General features: G+C 47.9%; 1 protein-coding gene across 7 annotated transcripts in view; it reads left to right on the forward strand.

Annotated features, from left to right (window-relative positions):
• Nucleotides 1–13698: 13698 nt before the first annotated feature.
• LOC108388533 (regulator of G-protein signaling 20) overlaps nucleotides 13699–21033 on the forward strand; it is a 125115-nt gene continuing 117780 nt past the window's right edge. For 3 of the 7 annotated variants that reach the window (XM_073229519.1, XM_073229520.1, XM_073229515.1), the window contains exon 1: nucleotides 13704–16764. Coding sequence is in view for 3 of the 7 variants with exons in the window: in XM_073229515.1 (XP_073085616.1) it covers nucleotides 16696–16764 (69 nt within the window). In the remaining 4 variants the exon portion in view is untranslated. Of the gene's footprint in view, nucleotides 16765–21033 lie in introns of all 7 variants that reach the window. The other 4 variants (XM_073229517.1, XM_073229518.1, XM_073229516.1 and 1 more) reach the window with 3 other exon arrangements.

Raw genomic sequence — 21033 nt, forward strand, 5'->3', positions numbered from 1 at the left:
CAGCCAGACCTCCAGATCCTCTCTGCTTCAGCATCCAACAATTGCCCTCTGACTAATGGACACCCGCACGCCATGGATCCTGGCTCTCGTTGGAGTGGTGTCTTTTATTCTGGGCATTGGACTCTGTGCTATTGCACCCCTGGACTGGACTATTCCTCAAAAAAATTGCCCTTTCTATTGTCTATTGGGTAATTGTTGTCTTGCTGTGCTTACCTGTCTCTCCTAGCTGAACTCAAGTCTCAGCCTGCATTTCCAAAGTGCCTCTCTGTAATGTTTAGCTGTACAAAAGTTATAAAGTGCATAGTGTGCCTGAAGGGAGCTACCTCCTTTCCCCTGGTGAGATTTCCTAGGCAGAACAGGCTGCCCCTTTGCTGATCCCTGCTCTAGTTGAGCTCAGTATAGCTGGATCAGCTGCAGTATGCACAGCAGGTCTAATAGAAGGAGACTTAGGGCTCGCCATGAAAGGAGAGCCCCCCTCCTCAACACAAACAACAACAAAAAAACACTTCCTTGGTTTTCCACTCTGCGGAGCACCGGTTCCCAAGGTCACTCCCTAAACTGCCTCCCCCTTGCCTGCTCGCTTGCTGTACACTGCTCTAACAGAGGAAGTTAATCAAGATTTAGAGCAGCTTGAAACCACCGTGATTCTGCTGCAAAATCAAATTGATTCCCTGGCTGAAGTAGTGTTACAAAATCATAGAAAACTGGATCTCCTGTTCATGACACAGGGAGGCTTATGTGTAGCCCTTGGAGAAGACTGTTTATGCAATTAAGTCTAGCATAGTTAGGAGCTCTCTAGCCAAAGTAAAAGAAAACACCCAGCGTTGGAATAAAATGTTAGGAAATAAAAAATCTTAGCTCCAGGGATGGTTTAAATGAAACCCATAGCTAACAACTCTTCTAACTGGCCTTGCTGGACCAACGATTCTGCTGTTGCTTAAACTATTAGTGGGAACCTGCATATTTAACTGACTCATTAACTTAATCAAGGAACACATTTCTTTCATACTGCTCATATATATGTGGAGCCACTATGACCCTTTCATAAACCAGGGAGGTGATGCCCCCTAAAACAAAGTGTTTAAAAGGGCATCAGAGGAGGGAGTGATAGGGAAAGATTTATGAGGACCTGGCTCCCCTCTGTCTTGCCCCCCTCCTCAACACAAACAACAACAAAAAACACTCCCTTGGTTTTCCACTCTGCGGAGCACCGGTTCCCAAGGTCACTCCCTAAACTGCCTCCCCCTTGCCTGCTTGCTTGCTGTGCACATAGGAATGTTACAGATATGGAAGCAGAAAGATATTTATTGCTCCCTTTGCCTTTGTTCGGGGCTTAGACTTTTTGGGAGATTATTCCCCTCTGAGTCTGCCGGTGTGAAATAAACCTCAATACTCCAAGACCTCTGAGTGCTGCTTGTTTTTTCCATCAGTGATCCAGTCCAGGTTTTTTCAGTATTTTCCGTAACAAAGCTATCATAGGTATTCAGAGAGTCAACAGTATTCTCTTGATCAATTACTGTTATTGGCATCAGTAGACAATGACCATGTCTCCTGGAATGGAGGGTCAAGAAGCATCACTATAAGGAGGCATATGTTGTTGATACAGTTAGGCTCCTAACAGAAATCGTCCAACCTCACAGGTCTGCAGTTTCCTCATTAAATAGCTGAGGAACAGGGAGCAGTGATTAGTGAATAACATACGAGAGCATGTTGTTAATATTTGTACATCAGGGTAAAAAGTGTCAATTATTTTTATGATAAAAATAAGTATGCAAAATGTAATAGGGAATTTGTTAGCGTACTGCCTACTATTCTTTGGGAATAGCTTGTTCAGTGTGTGTGTGTATATATATATATGTTATATATATATGCTTTTTTTTAGTTTTCTTTTTAAGGTTTTTATGAGTTAACAAATAAGAAGATGGGGGAGAAAGCTCAGATAAATCTTAAAATCTTAGGACTTTGATACGTTATCTTTCTTATTCTTACCATTTAAAAATGTTCTAGTTAATCTACATTTTTTATTTAGAATATTCAAAATTAGAGTAGTGATGCCATGGGTTCTTGTTTGCAGAGTCGAGGAATGAACTTAGCAAACACTCAAGGTATGAGAGTTAGGGAGAGGCTTTTATTGAGAGATACAGTGAGAGGACAGAAGTAGTGTTACACTACTTCTCAGAGGTCTTGGAGTATTGAGGTTTATTTCACACCGGCAGACTCAGAGGGGAATAATCTCCCAAAAAGTCTAAGCCCCGAACAAAGGCAAAGGGAGCAATAAATATCTTTCTGCTTCCATATCTGTAACATTCCTATGTGCACAGCAAGCAAGCAGGCAAGGGGGAGGCAGTTTAGGGAGTGACCTTGGGAACCGGTGCTCCGCAGAGTGGAAAACCAAGGAGGACAAGAGAGCCCAGGGTGGTGTGTTGCCTAGGGGATTTATAGGCAGTTGAGGATTTGGGGGAATGTGAAAAAAGCTTAGGGGTGTGGACTTATTAAGTGGTCCCTGAATATTTAGAATTAATTTAACACAAGCAACTTCCTGCTCTGATGATTTCTCCCTAAGATACCAGCACCTTGGTCTGGGAGCATAACAAGTCCCCCTGCTCAGCCCCCAAGGTGGGCTGAGGTATTGTTTGCTAAAGTGAAAGAATCTTACGCCTTAACTTCCTGGGTATTAAAATGCAATCTTATCTTTAAGATGGAATCCTTCCTGCCTTTACTATGTTGTTTGTGGCTGGGCCTGCATGCTAAATTAGTTGCCCACTTTGCAAATCACCTCATCAGATTTGAAGGAGGAAAGATAGCACATAGGCCTGGACCTTTTAGCATGCTAAGGTGAATCTTACACATGATTACAAATGATTAGTGAAGGGCCCCCACCAGTAAGATGGCAAACTTCCGGCTTCTCTTCGGGGGTCCTCGTTCCTGCCAGCACCACCTGAAGCCCAATCACCTCTCGCCCCCCTCCCAATCCCAGCACCTAGCCAACAGCCACCAGCCCCGTAGAAGTGACACCTCAATCAATTCATGCCCCTTCCTATATAACCCAGCACCTTTCCCTAATGAAGTGGAATTCTCCAGTGAACTGCTGCTGTGTCACTCCTTTCCTTTCATTGGTGCCTAAACCCGGGAGATGGGACACCCCAAGTGGGCCCCGTCTTCCCCCCGACACCAGCAGCAGCTTGCCCTCGTCCTCTTTTTCTGGTGCTGGCTCATCACACTCACCACTCCTCTCTGGCCTTTAGGTAAGTTTTCCCCCCAGAGTGAGCCACTCTTCCCCGAGCTATCGCAGTGCCATTGACCGTGATCGTCCAGCAAGGCCCTGATGCTCGGGGACGAGGAGGGAACTCTCCCCGTCTCAGGCCTTCACGGCTGCAGCGGACCCTCAGGCCCCTCCTCAACAGCCATAAATCCCTGCCTCAAGCGTTTATGGCTGCGTCGGACCCTCAGGCCCCTCCTCTGACAGTCATAAACGCATTCACCGTCCCTTCCATCAGTGCTGAAACTTTTTAAGCAAAATTTCCCCGGGGTGGGCCACTCTTCACCGAGCTATCACAGTGCCATTGACCGTGATCGTCCGGCAAGGCCCTGACGCTCGGGGATGAGGAGGGAACTCTCTCCGCCTCAGGCCTTCACGGCTGTGGCGGACCCTCAGGCCCCTCCTCCGATAGCCATAAATCCCCGCCTCAGGCCTTCACGGCTGCGGCGGACCCTCAGGCCCCTCCTCCGACAGCCATAAATCCACGCCTCAGGCTTTCATGGCTGCGGCAAACTCTCAGGCACCCCCTCCAACAGCCATAAACGAGGTGACTCCTTTGCGGATGAGAACGCTCCCTCCCCCCCCTCCTCCTCCTGCTCCGTCCACCGAAATCTGTTCCATCCACCGAAAACTCCTAGCGCTAGGTACTTTGTGACTCTGGCAAACTGCCTTCTTAGGGAAGTCTGGGTGACAACCCACACTTCCTAAGAAATTCTGACTCGTATACGAGTTTCCGCAGACCACCAAGGATCATCGGGGACACCCTTTGTCTCCTTGCGGTCTGCTGCCAGTCTGAGGATCTCCGTTTGTCTTCCCCTGTTTGTCTCCTTCTCTGTCCTTTAGCCATGGGAGCCTCCTCATCCCTCCCTGAAAGTTCACCTCTTGAATGCCTGCTTAAGCATCTGGCTACCCTCTCCCTGACGCCTGATATAAAACCAAAACTTCTCCGTAAATATTGCTCCCAAGATTAGCCGACATACCCCCTGGACACTAACAACCAATGGCCCGCAGGGGGAACTCTTGATCCTAACATCACTCGTGATCTTTTTAACTACTGCCAGTGCCTGAAAAAATGGAAGGAGATTCCCTATATCGAAGCTTTCCGCCTCCTCCTCCCCCCGCCCCCTCCCAAGTTCTCCTAGCCTGAAAGCCGCAGCCCCCGCAGAAGCCTCCCATTCACTCCCTTCCCCTTCTTCTCCTACAACAGCCCTTCTCCCTTCCTCCCCCACCATCTCCTCCCCCATCTCACCTCCTCCACCTTCCTCCCCTGCAGATTAAGCCTGAGCCTTTCAGCCCCCACTTTAACTAGATCCCAAGGGCCTCCTTCGTCTTTGCCCTTATCACCTGTTTCTCTCCTGTTAGGGACCGCCTTTGTCTTCTCACATGTTTAGAGGGAGAATGGGAAAGCACCTTCCCCCATGTCTGAACGCAGCATGGGAAAGCACAAGCTAGAGAACAACCGGTGCAGTCCTTAGAAGTTATCTGTCCACAAAAACATATCTTGCCAAGACTCCTCACTCTGAAAATAGGGAGACCTTGAAGATGTGTAGAAACACTGCCCCTGCTTCTAAATATGCCCTTCCCCCACTTGCCGATGTGGCAGGAATGGAGAACAAAGAACATGCTGTTTACGCATTCCATAAGCAATTAACTGGAGCCCTGCTGTAGCTCAGTTAGTAGAGCGTGGGACTCTTAACCTCAGAGCCATGAGTTCAAGCCCAACTAGAGTGGCAGAAGCAAGCAGCTGGGCTACTAGCTGGTGACACGTGGGTCCGATTCTTTATTTTCTTTGCCCTCTTTCTGCACTTCAGGACCTGCTTGACTAGGCATGGCTAGACCACATCACCCCGCCACAGACTGAGCCAGAACCCTTCAGTCCCCCTCAGACTCGGTCACGAGGGCCTCCCAAAATTATCGCCCCCCCTCCTGGAGGTAGCAAGATACAAAGGCATCGTGCACGTTCACGTCCCTTTCTCCTTAAGAAATTTAGCCCAACTAAAGAAACGCCTAAGTTCCTTTTCCACTGATCCCACGACATACATCAGGGAGTTTCAATGGACCCTCCAGTCTTACAGCCTCACACATCATGACATTTTCATGCTCCTGGCCAATACTCTCCTCCCTGAAGAGCGTAGACGAGTTTGGGACTTTGTCCAAACGCACGCTACCGAAACCCACAGGACTAACCCTACCTATCCCCCTGGCCCCACTGCTGTCCCGGAACAAGACCCACACTGAGATTATAACACCGCCATGGGTCTCTGCTCTCGAGATATTTTTGCCTCCTGCTTAATAGCAGGTCTGAAAAAGGCAGCTTGTAGTCAATTTTCAAAAGCTCCAAGAAATAATTCAAAAGAGAGATGAAACCCCCTCTGAGTTCTTAGACAGACTCACTCAAGCCCTATTACAGTATACCAGCCTGGACCCAGAAACACCTGAAGGAAGACATGTCCTTATGACATACTTCCTAGCTCAAAGCTACCCCGACATTAAAGCTAAACTCAAAAAGTTAGAACAGGGCCCCGCTACCCCACAGACTGAGATCCTAACAGTGGCCTTTAAAGTCTTCCATAACCGGGAGGAGGAGAAAGAACGCTGTAAACAAAAGGCTGATCAGGCCAATTTCCAGATGTTGGTCCAGCTGATAAAACCACAACCTGGGCGCCCCTCTACAAACAAGCCCCCACCAAGAGCTTGTTTCAAGTGCGGAAAAGAGGGACATTGGTCAAGGGCGTGCCCCTCCCCCAGATCTCCTACCACCCGATGCCCCAGATGCCACAAAAAGGGCCACTGGGCGTCTGATTGCCCAACCACCTGAAGGGGAGGCTGGACGAACAACCCTCATCCTAAGCCTGCCATAGTGGGGCTGGCAGAAGAACATTGATGGGGCCCGGGGGCTTCTCACCCGACCATTTCCATCACCAAACAGGAGCCCAGGGTTACTTTAACAGTAGACGGTCGCCCCATCTCCTTCCTCCTAGATACAGGAGCCACCTTCTCAGTCTTGCGAGAATACCGGGTCCCTACCACGCCAGCCATTACTCCTATAGTCAGGGTAGGAGGTAAAGAGATTTTCCCATTAAACCCCCCCCTTTTATGCACAATCCTAGACAGTCCCATACCTTTCTCCCACTCCTTACTAGTTATGCCCCAGTGTCCCTTCACTAAGACGAGACAACCTTTCCCTCCTCCACGTTTCCATAACTATATCCACTCCCACAGCCCCCAGTACTCCCTTTCTGATGGCCCTCATAGCCGACAACCCCCCTCTAACCAATGAAAGCTCCAGTTCTGCCCTCATACACCCTGTAAATCCCAAAGTTTGGGACATTACAAGCCCCTCCGTGGCCCTATGTCCCCCTGCCTCTATCAAATTATGTGACCTCTCTCAGTATATCTGTCAGGCCCAATACCCCCTAACCACTTCAGCCCTCATAGGCCTCCAACCCATCATTCAAGCAGACCCACTCACTCCCCATTTAATACCCCCATATTAGCTGTTAAAAAAACCAACGGATCTTTCCGCCTTGTCCAAAACCTTCGCCTCATCGACATAGCCATTGTCCCTATCCATCCCTTAGTTCCAAATCCATACAGCCTCAGTATACCACTTCTCAGTCTTAGATCTCAAGGACCCATTTTTCTATCCCTCTAGACCGCTCCTCCCAAGATTTTTTCATCTTCACCTGGACAGACCCATACACAAGACATTCTGAACAACTCACTTAGACAGTTTTGCCACCACAAAGCTTCCGAGGTAGTCCCCATATTTTTAGACAGGTCCTAGCTCAGGACCTCAAACAGTTTCATCACGATCACTCCAAGTCCACCTTATTATAATACATAGACAATCTTGTACTCTGCAGTCTCTCCTGAGAACAGTCTCAACTTGACACTGCCTCCCTACTTAATCTTCTAGCTTCCAGAAGTTACCGAGTATCCCCCGTTAAAGCTCAAATCTCTTCTCCTCCTGTCACTTACCTCAGATTCCTTCTATCTCAACAAATAAAGTCCATTACCTTAGAAAGAAAATGGCTCCTCTCTGACCTGCCCATTCCCAAAACCAAGACAGAAATCCTTTCCTTTCTAGGCACTTTCTAAGCCTGGCTAAATATTTTAGATCGTAGATCCCTAACTTCTCCCTGCTCCCTGTTGGCAAGACCCCTATATAACCTCAGCAAGAGCCCCCCACCAAAAAAAACCATTATCCTCCTCATCCCGACACTCCTTCATTAAGCTCCATCAAGCCCTTGTGGAAGCCCCAGCTCTCCATCTTCCTGATTTGTCGAAGCCCTTCTCATTATACATTCATGAGAGGTCCAGTCAAGCTCTAAGAGTCCTAGGCCAATATTATGGCCCATCATTTGCCCCAGTAGCTTATCTCTCCAAGCAATTAGACCCCACAGTTCAGAGATGGGTCCCCTGCCTACGAGCATTAGCCACTAGACAGCTCTTGCAGAAGGCAGCTCATAAACTGACATTCAGGGCGCCCCTTACCATTCTGTCCCCACATCACCTAAAAGATCTCTTAACCTTCAAAAGTTTACAGACTCTCCCTCCCTCCAGACTCCTGACCTTACTGTCCTCTTTCCTCCAAAATCCCATTCACCCCCTTTGCCATCCATACCCGAATCATAACTTTTTCCTCCTTTACTGCTCTCTTGCTTTTTTCTCATTCTTATTGTCTTCCCCGCCACCCCAGCCTCCTTTGTATGGCGATTCAAAGTCAGACAGACTTACACACAGCGTCAAACAAAAGTTACTGCCCTCATTGCCACACCAGACTGCCCTCTGAAAAGTTTCTCTGAGCCTTTATACCTCCACTTTCCTCCCTCCACCGAAGTGTTCACTAGCAGCTACCCTTATTCTCCCTACCTCTGCTTCCTCTATGACCAAAAACAAGCCTATTGCAGGCGATAGCCAGACACCTACAAGAGATGTCCCTACTGGTCTTGTGCAATTCACTACATGAGTAACTTCCAGTACCCACAGTATTACTCCTCCAACCGTTTCATGAAATATCCCAATGGCTCATTCTCCTTATCAATACCAGATCCCTGGGACTCTTGATGAGCTGCCAGAGTCACAGCCTCAGTTTACTATGGGGGGGGGGTCCTTGACCCCCCACGGTACCCTTCATATCTCTCAAAAGTATGTTCCCTCTCATTCCCAGATCTCTCAAGTTGCATCAGATAGCAGACATTCCGAAAAAATCATTATCCAAACTCTTGACGGCACCTCTTCATCTTCTTATCCCCGCCCCTCTTCCCATTTCTCCTACTCTTCATTACAGCTCATTCAAGACACCACCATCTTTCTCAACCACACCCTTAACACCGCCAATTGTTTCTTGTGTGCATCACTACAGTGCCCACTGCTGGCCGCCATGCCCCTTAATATTTCCAACTACTCCTTCCATGCAGAAAGACAACCCCTCTGCCCCCTGGCAGACATACCCCTATGGGAACCAGAATACGCAGATAATCTCAACATCCACCACTGTGGAGGCCCAACTCCACCCCCCTCCAGCGCACTTCACTGCCTCTCTATCTACACCCCTACCTCCGGCTCTAAGAGTTTTACGCAACTGGGACACTTCTTTTAGTGTAATGGCAGTCTTTTCAACTCAGTGCCTCTCAACTGCGATACACCCTGCATTCTCGTCACCCTAATCCCACGGTTAACACTTTACAGCATGGCAGAATTCCTTGAGCTCCAACCTCCCTTGCCCTCGCGCACAAAAAGAGCTGCTTTCCTTCCCATCATGGTCAGTAGCTCTTTAATCACCTCAGCCATTGGGGCAGGGTTTTCGGGAGAAGCCTTAGGTCACTCTCTATAGGCAGTTAGAGATCTCAACACCAAACTTGAGAGAGCCCTGACATCCACTGCCAATTCTCTAGCCTCTCTCCAAAGACAGGTCACTTCGCTAGCTAAAGTCACCCTTCAAAACCTGTGGGCCCTAGATCTGCTTACAGCAGAGAAGGGCGGCACCTGCGTCTTCCTCTGGGAAGAGTGCTGCTATTACATCAACGAATCTGGCATTGTAGAAACTGACATTACCAAACTCACCGACCTTGCCTCCAGTCTCCACTCTGCTTCCAATTCCAACCCATTCTCTTCAATACTAACAAACCCCCTCCTCACCTAGCTCTGGCCCATTGCAGGCCCCATAATAATCATTCTTCTTGCCTGTCTCTTCTTACCCTGTATAATAAAGTTCATCAAATCCCAAGTTGGAAAAATCTCTAATCAAGGTTTCAACCAGCTTTTACTCAGGAACTACCAGCTTCTGGCCACAGAAGATCCCTCACCCTCACGTGACCTCCTCACCACATGCTGAGATGGACCCCTGTCTCCACTGGAAACTGTTCCTGGAAACAATGGCCACAGACGCCTGACTCCTGACACCCACATCCTCTTGGCACCTTTGGAATCAACAAGTCCTCAACCTATAGTTACAGGGAACCTTCATTAATTTCCAAATGTGAAGAAGTCCACATCTACTCGTCCTTACTGCGGGAGTCCTATCAACCCTTTCCCCCCAATCCTCAAGCCCTCACTCCCTTCTCCGCCCCTGTTCAGCAGGAAGCAGCCAGAGAGAAAGCAACGTCCACAAAACCATAGAGGAGAAAGGGGGGAATGAAGGGTCACCACCAGTAAGATGGCAAACTTCCGGCTTCTCTTCGGGGGTCCTCAGTTCCCGCAGGCGCCACCTGAAGCCCAATCACCTCTCGCCCCCCTCCCAATCCCAGCACCTAGCCAACAGCCACCAGGCCCGTAGAAGTGACACCTCAATCTATTCATGCCCCTTCCTATATAACCCAGCACCTTTCCCTAATAAAGCAGAACTCTACGGTGAATTGCTGCTGTGTGTCGCTCCTTTCCTTTCAACCCCCACATAGGCAAGAGGACCCCTCACCTATCCAAAATTTGGTTGAGATGTCCAAACCAATGAGGCCACACACAAAAGAGAACGTAGAAAGGTTTATCATTCACATAATGAGGCCCTCTGAGAACAGCAGGGCAGGATGCAGACAGGCCCCAAAATGGCTTAAGAGAGCAAAGAGAGGCCTGATCATGTTAACAACTTGATTAAATTTTGTCAGAGGCTCCTCATTTCCATAGGGAGGTGCTTCAAATTCTTTAAACTGATTCAATCTTGTTCTATCCTTTCAACTCTTTCTAGGGATCTTACCCAATTCCAATACCTTTAAATACCATTTTATGTTAATGCCTCCTAAATTTACATCTCCTAATCTCCCACCCAGACCTTTACCCTGAGCTCAAGGCTCTTTTAGAGCAGCCTATTTTACATTCCCATTTGAATGACTCAAAAACATGTAAAAAATGTGTTTCCCAGAATTCTTGATTTCCCTACCATCTTCCTCATTTCAGGAAGCCACCCAACTGCTCAAAGTTATCTTTTTACTCCATTTTTCTCTGCCTGTAAGTCCAGTCCACCTGAAGTCCCATTAATTCTCTCCAAAACATATTTCAAATCTGTGCAGTTCTGTATACTTTATTCCCATTACCTGTCCAAGTCATCACCTTCTATTACCTGGATCAGTGCACAGCCTTCTGACTCACTATTCCCACCCCTGCTCCCTTCCAATTCACTGCATCACAAAGAAATCAAAGGAGTCTTTAAAAATATAAATCCGACCATGTCATTCTCTTGCTTAGAACCTTTCAGTCACTTCCTGTAAGTCCGGGGAAAGAAAATCCTGGGGCAAAATACCTCTAAAAACCAAAATCAGTCAAAGGAAGAAATAAAGTTTAAAACCCGTTTATTGCTCACAAACTGCAGTCCCAGACCATCTTTCTTCTCTGCTCAAGCAGCCACACCGGCCCTCCTCCTCACCTCTCAGGTACAGATAAGCCCTCGGTTGCCCAGGTACTCACCCATTCATATGGAGATAAACTTCTTCACCCCTGAGGAAAGATGCAAATGTACTAAAGCCATACTTCTTTCCACTTCTGAACGCCTATTGATATACAGATATACTAAAGCCAGGAGAGATATTCTGGAAATGTTACAATTTTATCCACACTTCCCATTGCTTTTAAAATAGAATCCAAATCCTTACCATGACCTACCTGTCCTATTCAGTCTACATAGACTCTACCTCCTTATTCACTGAGAGTAGGTCATTTTCTTCCCCACACACTTTGAATTCAGAGCACCTAGGCCTGTGCCTGGTACTTAAAAGACATGTTGAAAGAATGAATAAATGAGTGGCCGACAAGACTTGTCCCTGCTCCAGCTATTTTTCTTTGTACTTCCCCCACACAATCAAATCCACTAAATTCTAGGAATACAGTGAGAGTTGGCAAAGTCTATCTTACAAACAGTTGGTGGCAGCAGAAATCAAAGTGAGAGAACCCTGAGAGGTAGCTGAAAACTGTGGCAGAATCAGCAGTGATTAGCTCAGTGTTCTTCCCTGCTTGGATGGACTTTCTCAGGCTCCTCTCAGCTAACCCCATGAAGAATTTTGAGTGTTTTTTCCAAATTATGGTAAAATATAAATAACATGAAATAGTTTACCATTTTAACTATTTTTAAGTGTATAATTCAGTGGTGTTAAATACATTCATGAGGTTGTGAATCCGTTATCACTGTCTATTTCCAGATCTTTTTCTTCAACCCAAACAGTCTGTATTCAATAAACAAACTCTCCATTCTTCCCTCCCTCCCTCCCGCATCCCCCATACCCCTGACTGCCCTGCTCCCCAACCCCCACAGCTGCTGGTAACCGCTATTCTACTTTCTATCTGTATGAATTTGCCTATATTTGTTACTTCATATGAATGGAATAATACAGTATTTGTCCTTTTGTGTCCAGCTCCTTTCACTTAGCAAAATGTATTCAAGGTTCATCCATGTTGTAGCATGTATCAGAATTCCATTATTTTTCATGGCTAAATAACATTTGAGTTTTTTTTTTTTAATACATTCGTCCAACAAATATTTACTGAGCACTTTTCAAGGGCCATGCAATTTTCTAGGCACTATTGATACAAACCCACCTCCTATCCTAAGCTCCTCACTTGGTTAGCAATATCAGTGATGCCAGGTTCTTGTTTGTGGAGTCGAAGAATGAGCAGTCAAGGTAGAAGAGCAAGGTACAGGGTTTTACTTAGAGATACAGTGAAAGGACAGAGCTCCCAGCTCACGCCAGGAAGTGACAAGAGAGTTCGTAGTGGTGCGTTGTCTAGGGGGTTTTATAGGCAGTTGAGGATTTTTCGAGAACATGAAAAAACTCAGGGGTGGGGACCTGTTAAGTGGTCTCTGAATATTAAAAATTAACTTAACTGTAAGGAATTTCCTGCCTTGATTTCTCTCTGGGACACCAGCGCCTTAGTCTGGGAGCATATCAAAAGGCTGCCTGCCCAGCCCCCAAGTTGGGGTGAGGTATTGCCTATTTGCTAAAGAATCCTGCCTCTTGAACTTCTTGGGTGTTAAAATGCAGTCTTATCTTTAAGATGGAATTCTTCCTGCCTTTTACCATGCCATCCACAGCTGGGTCTTCATGCTAAGTTAATTGCTCAGTTTGCAAAATCACTTCGTCAGATCTGAAGAAGACAGCACATAGGCCTGGGCCTTTTAGTGTGCTAAAGAGAACCTTACACATGATTATAAATGGTTAGTATAATAAAACATGTGCTACTCTTCTTTATCTGGGGAACATTAACTGATTTTACTGAAGAATGATTCTAGAGCTCAATGTTTAACATAGAGTTTTAGCAGGGGGGTTTCCTTGTATGTAGTTACATTGCTCTGACTGCAAATATCCTGCCCTGCCCCCTCCAGAGGCCCTCACCCTATTCTGACTACATCTATGGGTCCCTGTCTCATCAGTGCAGAGGCAGAGGGCCCAGTTATCTCTGCAAGAACTGAGCAGACAGAGCTTGACAGTGTTTCTTTTCCCAGACATACTTGTCACCTAAGTTGTCTTTATTTCTGGTCCACTCCACTTCCATTTCTAGCCTCACCTTCCTCATTCTCATTGCTCCATTATACATCTTATGGCACCTCCACATAAGCCTTAGGCATAAATCCACTTGACAAATTATTAGAAGAATAGGTGAAGTCAGAAGTATTATGAGCTGGAGAGGTATTCTTTTTAACAGTTGAAATTCTAAGTGAACCGAATAGAAGCATGCTATTAATAATTTATTTGGCCTCAAATGAATATTAACCTGTGACTCTATAGTCATGGTCTGTTTACCTTATTTATATTTGCTTTCCAGTCTCCATGATTTATAGTCAGCACAAGCAAAGATTTACCTCTAGTTTTCAATCACTATCGATGGGATTCTTAGATCCAACTGAGCTACTTCTACAAATAACAGAAATTAAAAATGAATAATATGGCTAAACCACAGCAAAATAGAATTGTAAAAATAAAATTCAGGAAAAAATAGGTCATCTCATAAAATTAAATCTAATTTCAAAGTCCATTCTAACTGTGATTTTAATTCTAAAGTCTCTCATAAATTTATGGTGAAAAAGTACTTTAATTCTACCATGGATGTTCCCTTTATGAAATGAAACTACTTAGCCAGGTGAATGAAAAATTTCAATTTGCCTTCTAAAGGAATGAGACTTTATTTATATTGATTTGGGGTGTGGTGGTTTTCTCCTTCTGCATGATTCAATAGCCAGCATGATTAATTAGGGAAGTGGGCATTTCATCAGAAAAAAGTATTCCCTAAGTCTTCTGAATCCCTAAGGAGCAGTTATTTCCGGAATATGGATTCCAAGATTATTCCATTTTGTGGCTAATGTTACTGAAACCCTCAGAATGTCGCCTAGAATATCTGGCCTAAAAGGAACATAGGGCTTTCTGGAGTAATCAGCACCGCAGCAGCTGAAGTTCTTTCCGCAGATAACTTTTCTCAGATCGAATTTCGTGGCTGCATTGATACTCTGTAGCTCTGTCCTTGCCTGAAGAGCCAAAGGATGTCAATGGATTTCAGCACCCTACACCTATAATGCTGCCCACTCCTGCTACTTAGAGAAGCCTTTGGTTCTTTGCCGGATGCGAGCCAGAACTGGGGCAGCAGGCTTTGTTTCTGGGACTGAGTTCCGGACTTTCATTCTGCCTGAATATTTCAGCTTTTTCCCTCACAAGCGTCTCTGTCTTTAAGCACAGGACCGAATCAAAATGCCTAATGAAGCATACTGGAGAAGGGGCGTACAAGTCACTCAGGTTTGAAGGGCTGGGGAGAGAGAAGAGAGGAGTCAGCTGACAGGTTGACATTTTCACAAAACCACTTGAAAACATGAGCTGGAGACACGAATTCTGGGATCCACGAAAGGCGCATGGAGTTTGCTTTGAGCCCCTAGGAATGGGGCATACGTCGGAGAAGAGTGCCTGCCGCTCGCTGTCAGCGTTTTTTGCTTTTTTGAAGCCCTTGAGAGAAGGCAGAGCAGGTAGGCCGTGGAGACTTAATCAAGCCCTGGGTAGCTTGGGACCCAACCACCTCTCTCCTGACTTCCTCAGCGCAGAGTCCTTTCAGCCCGGCCACACGCGTCCGCTGAGGTTCCTGAACTGCGCTGGAGGCCCACTCCGCAGCGACTGCTGGCGTGCGGCGGCCCGCAGGTAAGCAAGGGTTAGCCGGGACCCTCTCGCGTCAAGCTGCTCCGCGGCGGCCCAACCCCCACCCGAACCCCGGCCCGAGGGGCTAGTCTCGGCCGTTCTGCCCAGCCAGACAAACGCTTGGCGCCAAGGCTGTCTCTGAGCACTTCCCAAATCTCTCATTCCCCCCTCAAGTGAGCTGTCCGCACTTCTCCAGTGGCCTCCCAGGCTCTCAGCTGCAACCCCTAGGATAAAACGCAGCCGGCCAAAAGGCGGGGGAAGGAAAAGAAGCATCTGAACTGGGAGAACGAACACACTCGAAAAACCACCCCATTCTCCAGGAAAAGGTAATAAGGGGAAGCGAAACAGTGTGAACTTAGTCGGAAATGCAAACTAGACTTCACTGTCTCCCTGGGCGCATACAAACGACTAAAAGACAAATCAGCCAACGCACTAGGCGTCTTCCCAGAAGGGGCCTCATGAATGAGAATGGGTTGCTAGGTTTCCTTCCTCCTGACAATCGCTTCCCACAAAACTTCCACTGCGAAAGAAAACAAGCAGGGCCTGGCAACTGCAGAGCAGAGGAACCGTGCCAAGCCCACGAGGTCGCCCGCGGCTTCTCCCGCCTTCAGGACCCTGGAGAGCGTCCACCGCGCCCTGGGGACCCGCGCCCCGCCCTGAGCGCCTAGTATCCCGCGCCTCGCCGTCCTGTCACTTTTACTCGCTGCTCCCGCCGCCTCCACCTTCATTTTTCTTGGCTTCAAACTGTTTCTCAAGTTCTTGTTCACGAAGGGTGGCTCTCTTCCAAGTCTTATCTAGACGCGCCTCCGGCCCTTCTCGCGCTCCCACTCTCCCTACCCTCTCGGCTTCTGCAGGCTCGGGAGGTCTGGGAGGAAATGACGTAATGCTATTTTTGTGTGTGTCAGGTCAGCCTCCAGCTTCAGCTAGCTCCCTGAGCTTCGGCGCACGGCCCCAGCGGTCTGCCCGTCTTTGGTTCCCGAGGGCACATGGTGCGCTATAGGGACTATAGCTCTCTGGACCCGCAGAGCTGGGAGGCAGGGTTCCTCCGCCACCCTCCGGGTCGACCCTTTTCCCCGGACTTCGGAGCCCCTAGAGACTCAGGGAGATCAGGAGTCCGTAGTTTCTTCCTCCCCGAGCCACGTGGGGCGTCCGACTCTGGCTGGCGGGGAGAAGTCCTGTCCAGTGCGGAACAACCAGTGACGGAGGATGCATCGGGGTGGGACAGGGGCAGAGCTTGGAGAAACACCCTGGGAAAAGGCGGAAGGTAGGGGCTGCCCTCCAGAGGCGGGACCAGTCGGTGCCTTGGCTGTCCAGGGTCCGAGCGCCACCTACGCGCGCCCTGCTCCTCCGCACACCCACACTCGCACCTCCCTCTGCCCCACTTCATTCCCAAGGTCCGAGTACACAGTCCAGCACAGGGGAGTCTAGTTCGGCCCCAGCGCGCTGCAGCAAAGGGATAGCAGAAAGGGCCTTGCAGACGCCTGGCTTGGCGCCCACACTCTCGGTACTTCCTAGTCTCCAGTTGGAGGAGGGGGCTACGGTCTGGGCGCGGATTGGGTCCCGCGTATGGCCTCGGGCGACACCGCTCCTCCCCAGCACCCGCCCCAGTGAAGCGTGCTGCCGCCGAAGGGAGGCAAGCCCGGAATTGCCCGGCCCGGGAGAGCGTAGGGAGGTTGCGGGGAGGAGGCAAAGCCGAGCGAGGAAGAGGGAGGGAGGAGGGGGCGAGAGGAAAGACCGGGAGCCAGAGGAAGAGGAAAGCCGGTGAGAGCGATCGGAGGGGTTGGTAAGGACAGCACTTGGTATTATAATAAAAATCTGGCACACGCGGGACGCATGCGCACGGCCGACGGAGACGAGCTGGCCGGACCTTCCCCTCCAGCTTCCCCGGTGGACAGTGGAATCGTGAGTATCCCGCTCCTTCAGTCCCGCCCTTCTTCCCCTCGGACTGGCCTAAGCCCTCGGGCGGGAAAGCACTCTGGGCTGGACCTGGCACCCTCATCGCAGCGGTGGCGGGAGCGGGTGCGGGTCTGTTGCCTCTTCTGCAGCTCCAGCGCCGTAGGTTAGTCAGTGCTTATTTGGGGACGGAGGTGTAAACTGTGTTATCAGGGGGTGCTTGTAGACACCAGGATCAATTTCTATACAGAGTTCCCCAGGGCGTCCGTACGATTCAACCTCTGTGGCCTGGGGTCACTGAGTGGATGGGGGTCGCAGGAGCCTAGATCTTCAAGGCTAAAATGCACATTGACAACCGAAGAGAATTTGGGGAACTCCAAGTGGGTGGAAACGTCGGCATTTCTTACTGGTTACGGGAGAGGACAAGGAAGGGGCTGGGTGGCGCTGGAGGCGGGCAGTTTGAGCGCAGGTGGGAAGGGAATGGGAGACACTCCCTGAATCGCAGAACCTCCCTTTAGGAGAGGAGCAGCTCTGGAGAAGAACCCAACCAACAGGGCCGAGAAATGGGCGCTCGCCCCCGGACCTCGGGGTTCTGACTGGCTGTCGGCATTCACGCCCTTGAAAACGAGTGGTCGGAACAGTTTCCCTACCCTTTGCCTGGGGAAAGGCAGTTAAGGTTGCGGGCACCGCGGGTTTCTTGGACAAACCGGAGCGGTTGACGGTCCCGCCCTCTCGGCAAGTTGGAGCGATCCTGGGCGCCCAGGCTGCTGAGACTGAAAGGGGGAAGTGGGCGGGGGAGGGACCTTCGCAGAGGCTGCGCTCTGGCGGTGGGGCTTTGGGGGTCTGTTAGAGCGGCCACCCTTCTTCCCTGCTGCTGGGGAGTGGGCGGAAAGGGATGGACAGGGGCGACCACTGGGGAGCCGGTGCGCTCCGCGGCCTTCCCACCCGGCCTCTGGGGGAGTGGGCGCGGAGAGGCCTTGGGAAAGGTGGTGTGCAGAGACCCGAGTAGGTTGCGCGCCTCGGGAAAACCCCTGCAAAGTGCTAGGGCGCGCGAGCGACCCAACCGTGGGCTGGGCGCGGGGGCGGAGAGTCCTTGCAGCCAGGCCCGCGGGCGCGTGCTGGAAGCTCTGGAGGCTGTAGCTGCGCCGAGCCGCCCTGAATTGGAGTTAACGTGAAGGCGGTTTCTGTCCGAGGGAAGGAGAGCGCTAGAGGGGAAATTTCTCCTCACTTCCCTCCCTTCTCAGAATCCGGCCGAGGCCAATCCAGCCCGATTGGTTGGTGGTCCCAACTGCAGGCTGTGCCTCGGGGCCGGCGGGAGTCCTCTAGTCCACTGGCTCGCAGGAGCAGGCAGTGCTCCGCGGGGATTCGCATTGCCCCCGGAGTCTGGAGGGCAGAGAGCTCCTACACCAATCCAGTCCCTGTCCTTCAGTCTGAACCTCTCCTCCCGTCATAGGTTGCAGGACCTCTGGGTTGCTTGGCTTCATTTCTTCTCTGGTGGTTACCGATTGTAGAATAGACTAAACAAGGGCTCGAGTTCACAAAGCAGTCTTACTTCCTCTCCATATTTATTATTAGCAAGGACATTTGTAATGAAATGACTCTATTCATAAATTTTAATTTTTTGCGCATAACCTAATTTTCTACTGGGCCTCATCCTGTTTATCTTCAGTAAATTGGCATCTTTTGTATCACGTATCTGTAACGCATATGAGAGTGAGAGCCCTGGGCTCTGTAACTGTCTGGATTAAAATCCCAGTTTATCTGTGTGACCTTTGTTAGGCAAGTTACTTAACTTCCTGGTGCCTTCGTTTTACCATCTGCAAAATGGGGATAATAAAAGTGCCTACCTCGCAGGGTATCTGCCAGCATTCAGTATATTAATACATTAGCGCTCTGGCACCTACCAAACAAAAGGCATTATTACCATTTTTATATTGATGCTAAATCGCCTAAGTAGACCAATGTATAAAAATATCTGGAACAAAATACATTATATTTGTATGATATAGAGTATTCATAATGAAATAAAAAATTTCCAACATCAAAATTAGAAAAACAGTAAATATTTTCTATGTCAGTATTTACATTTGAATACAATGCATTTCTTCATCACCTGGACCCTTTTATTTAAAATAATTATAAAATATTTACTTTCAAGCTTCAAACAGCATTTTAGGAAAATTGTCTCTAACCTTCAGAATATTTCACGTTATAGATATGCACTTTAAAAAACACATTAGATCAGGTATGTACAGAAAATCTGTTTCACTAAAATACTGCACTGAGTCAATTTTATTTAAGAGAATCCAGAAGTTTACCTTAGGGGCTAAAAGTGCTAACTGTTCTGAGATCACATTTTAGCCAGAATACCCTTGATATCAATAATTGAGAATGATAAAGGATTACTTGGTCCACCTCCTTCACTTTACAGATGGGGAAACATTCAGAGAGGTTAAGGGACCTGGCCAGGTATTTCCAACTAAATAGGGGCTGAAATAGAGTTAGGATTAGGTCTTCTGACTGGCTCCCCAGGGCCCTCACATACCACATAGATGAGTTCTTGTTTACTACAGATTTATGAACCTTCAACAGACAGAAAACCTGAAGGTGTAAGGCAAAAATACACAGCACGTGTCATATCCAACACCAGAAAGATCAGGCAGCAGTTTGACTATTCCAGTTTCATCACTGTCCTCACAACAGAAGATAATATGAGACTGCAAAGGTGAGGCCACAGAGCCAGCAGAATTTAAGGCCCCACTAAAGTATGTATTTTGTTGTATATTCTATTTAATCCCTTGTAGCACTTTTACATTTGAAATAATTTTTTGAGCTTTTCTTAATTGTTAAAATCTCTTTCCCCCTGACTTTGAAGGTCTTTCCTGTAAGATAGCTTTTAGAAAAGGCCTCCAAAATTACATAGGAGATGTGATTATTCCAGATTTTGTGGACACACAACAGTGAAAGAGAAAAAAAGCTTTCGTATTTTAATGTAATTGCCTGGTAACTGGTTTCATTCCAGGCTCTTGAAGAGCAATCCCTAAAATCCTACTGTTCTGTCATGTCTGTATGTGGCAATCTAATGACATTCACCTTCCATGGACAGATGTACCTGGTAGATTAAAGATCCAGCCCTCATGTGAGTGGTTTAGGAATTACATGGCGAAGCCTTTCAAGTGAGCATCTGGTCTTGCAAAGCTTTTTATAGGAACGGTGTGTCTTCAGGAAAGGCACTTCTAGGAGCTGCCTGAGTCCTTGAAGAAGGAAACATGGCTCTCTCCAGGGAGTGAGCTGGGTATTTTCCCCTTGACTTTGCATCTCTGTATAACTACCACATGTTCCTGACAGAAATTTAGGGCATTAAGTGGGGAGGGACATTCTAGCATGCTCCCAAGGCAGTTAAGCAGAACTGAGTTTTGAAATCACATGTGTCAAGTTCCAGTATGATTATGGTGTGAATCACTGTCAGATTGGGAATATCAGGTTGGCTCTCGGTGTGCCACCAGGTGACTCAGTGCAGGCTTCTATTCAAATATGTATAGTGTCAGTCAGCAGCTAATAGGGTTCACTCTGAGTCAGAGCTTAGCGTTTAGTATAATAAGTTGAATCACTGACTACCCAGCACTAACTGAGATGGTCCCTGAATATTTCCTTGAGCAGCTCAAGAGTTTAGACAACACTGCATGAAGTGGGAATGAGTCAGTTCATAGCACTATTGAATGGGCTTTTCTAGCAGCCATTCACAATAAAGTTTGATGTGACTAAGTGCTCAAGGTAATGCACAATTATGAATTCATAGAATAAATTACCTTGACTCTAATCCAGCTGATTAGATCCTAGCTACTTGTATGGGAAATCATTCATGAAATATGAGTTACATGCCCCATTGCCCAGCAGTGATATTTTGCTTATTTCAATCATTATGAAAACCAGCTAACCTTTCTGGTTTGGAAATGCTCAAATTCTATTATTTAGAAATTTCATTAGTTATTATTTAATTGTGTTCTAAATTGCAAAATACTTTTTTTTGGTATCATTAAACTACAATTACATGAGGAACATTATATTCACTAGACTCCCCCGTGTCACCAAGTCCTCCCCACAAACCCCATTACAGTCACTGTCCATCAGTGTAGTAAGATGCTGTAGAGTCACTACTTATTTTCTCTGTGTTGCACAGCCCTCCCGTGTCTCTCCACACATTATAAATGCTAATTGTAATGTCCCCTTTCTTTTCCCTCCACCCCCTTATCCCTCCCTTCCCACTCATCCTCCCCA

Source organism: Manis javanica, chromosome 2 (genome assembly GCF_040802235.1).
Source record: "Manis javanica isolate MJ-LG chromosome 2, MJ_LKY, whole genome shotgun sequence".
In the NCBI taxonomy this organism is placed as follows: domain Eukaryota; kingdom Metazoa; phylum Chordata; class Mammalia; order Pholidota; family Manidae; genus Manis; species Manis javanica.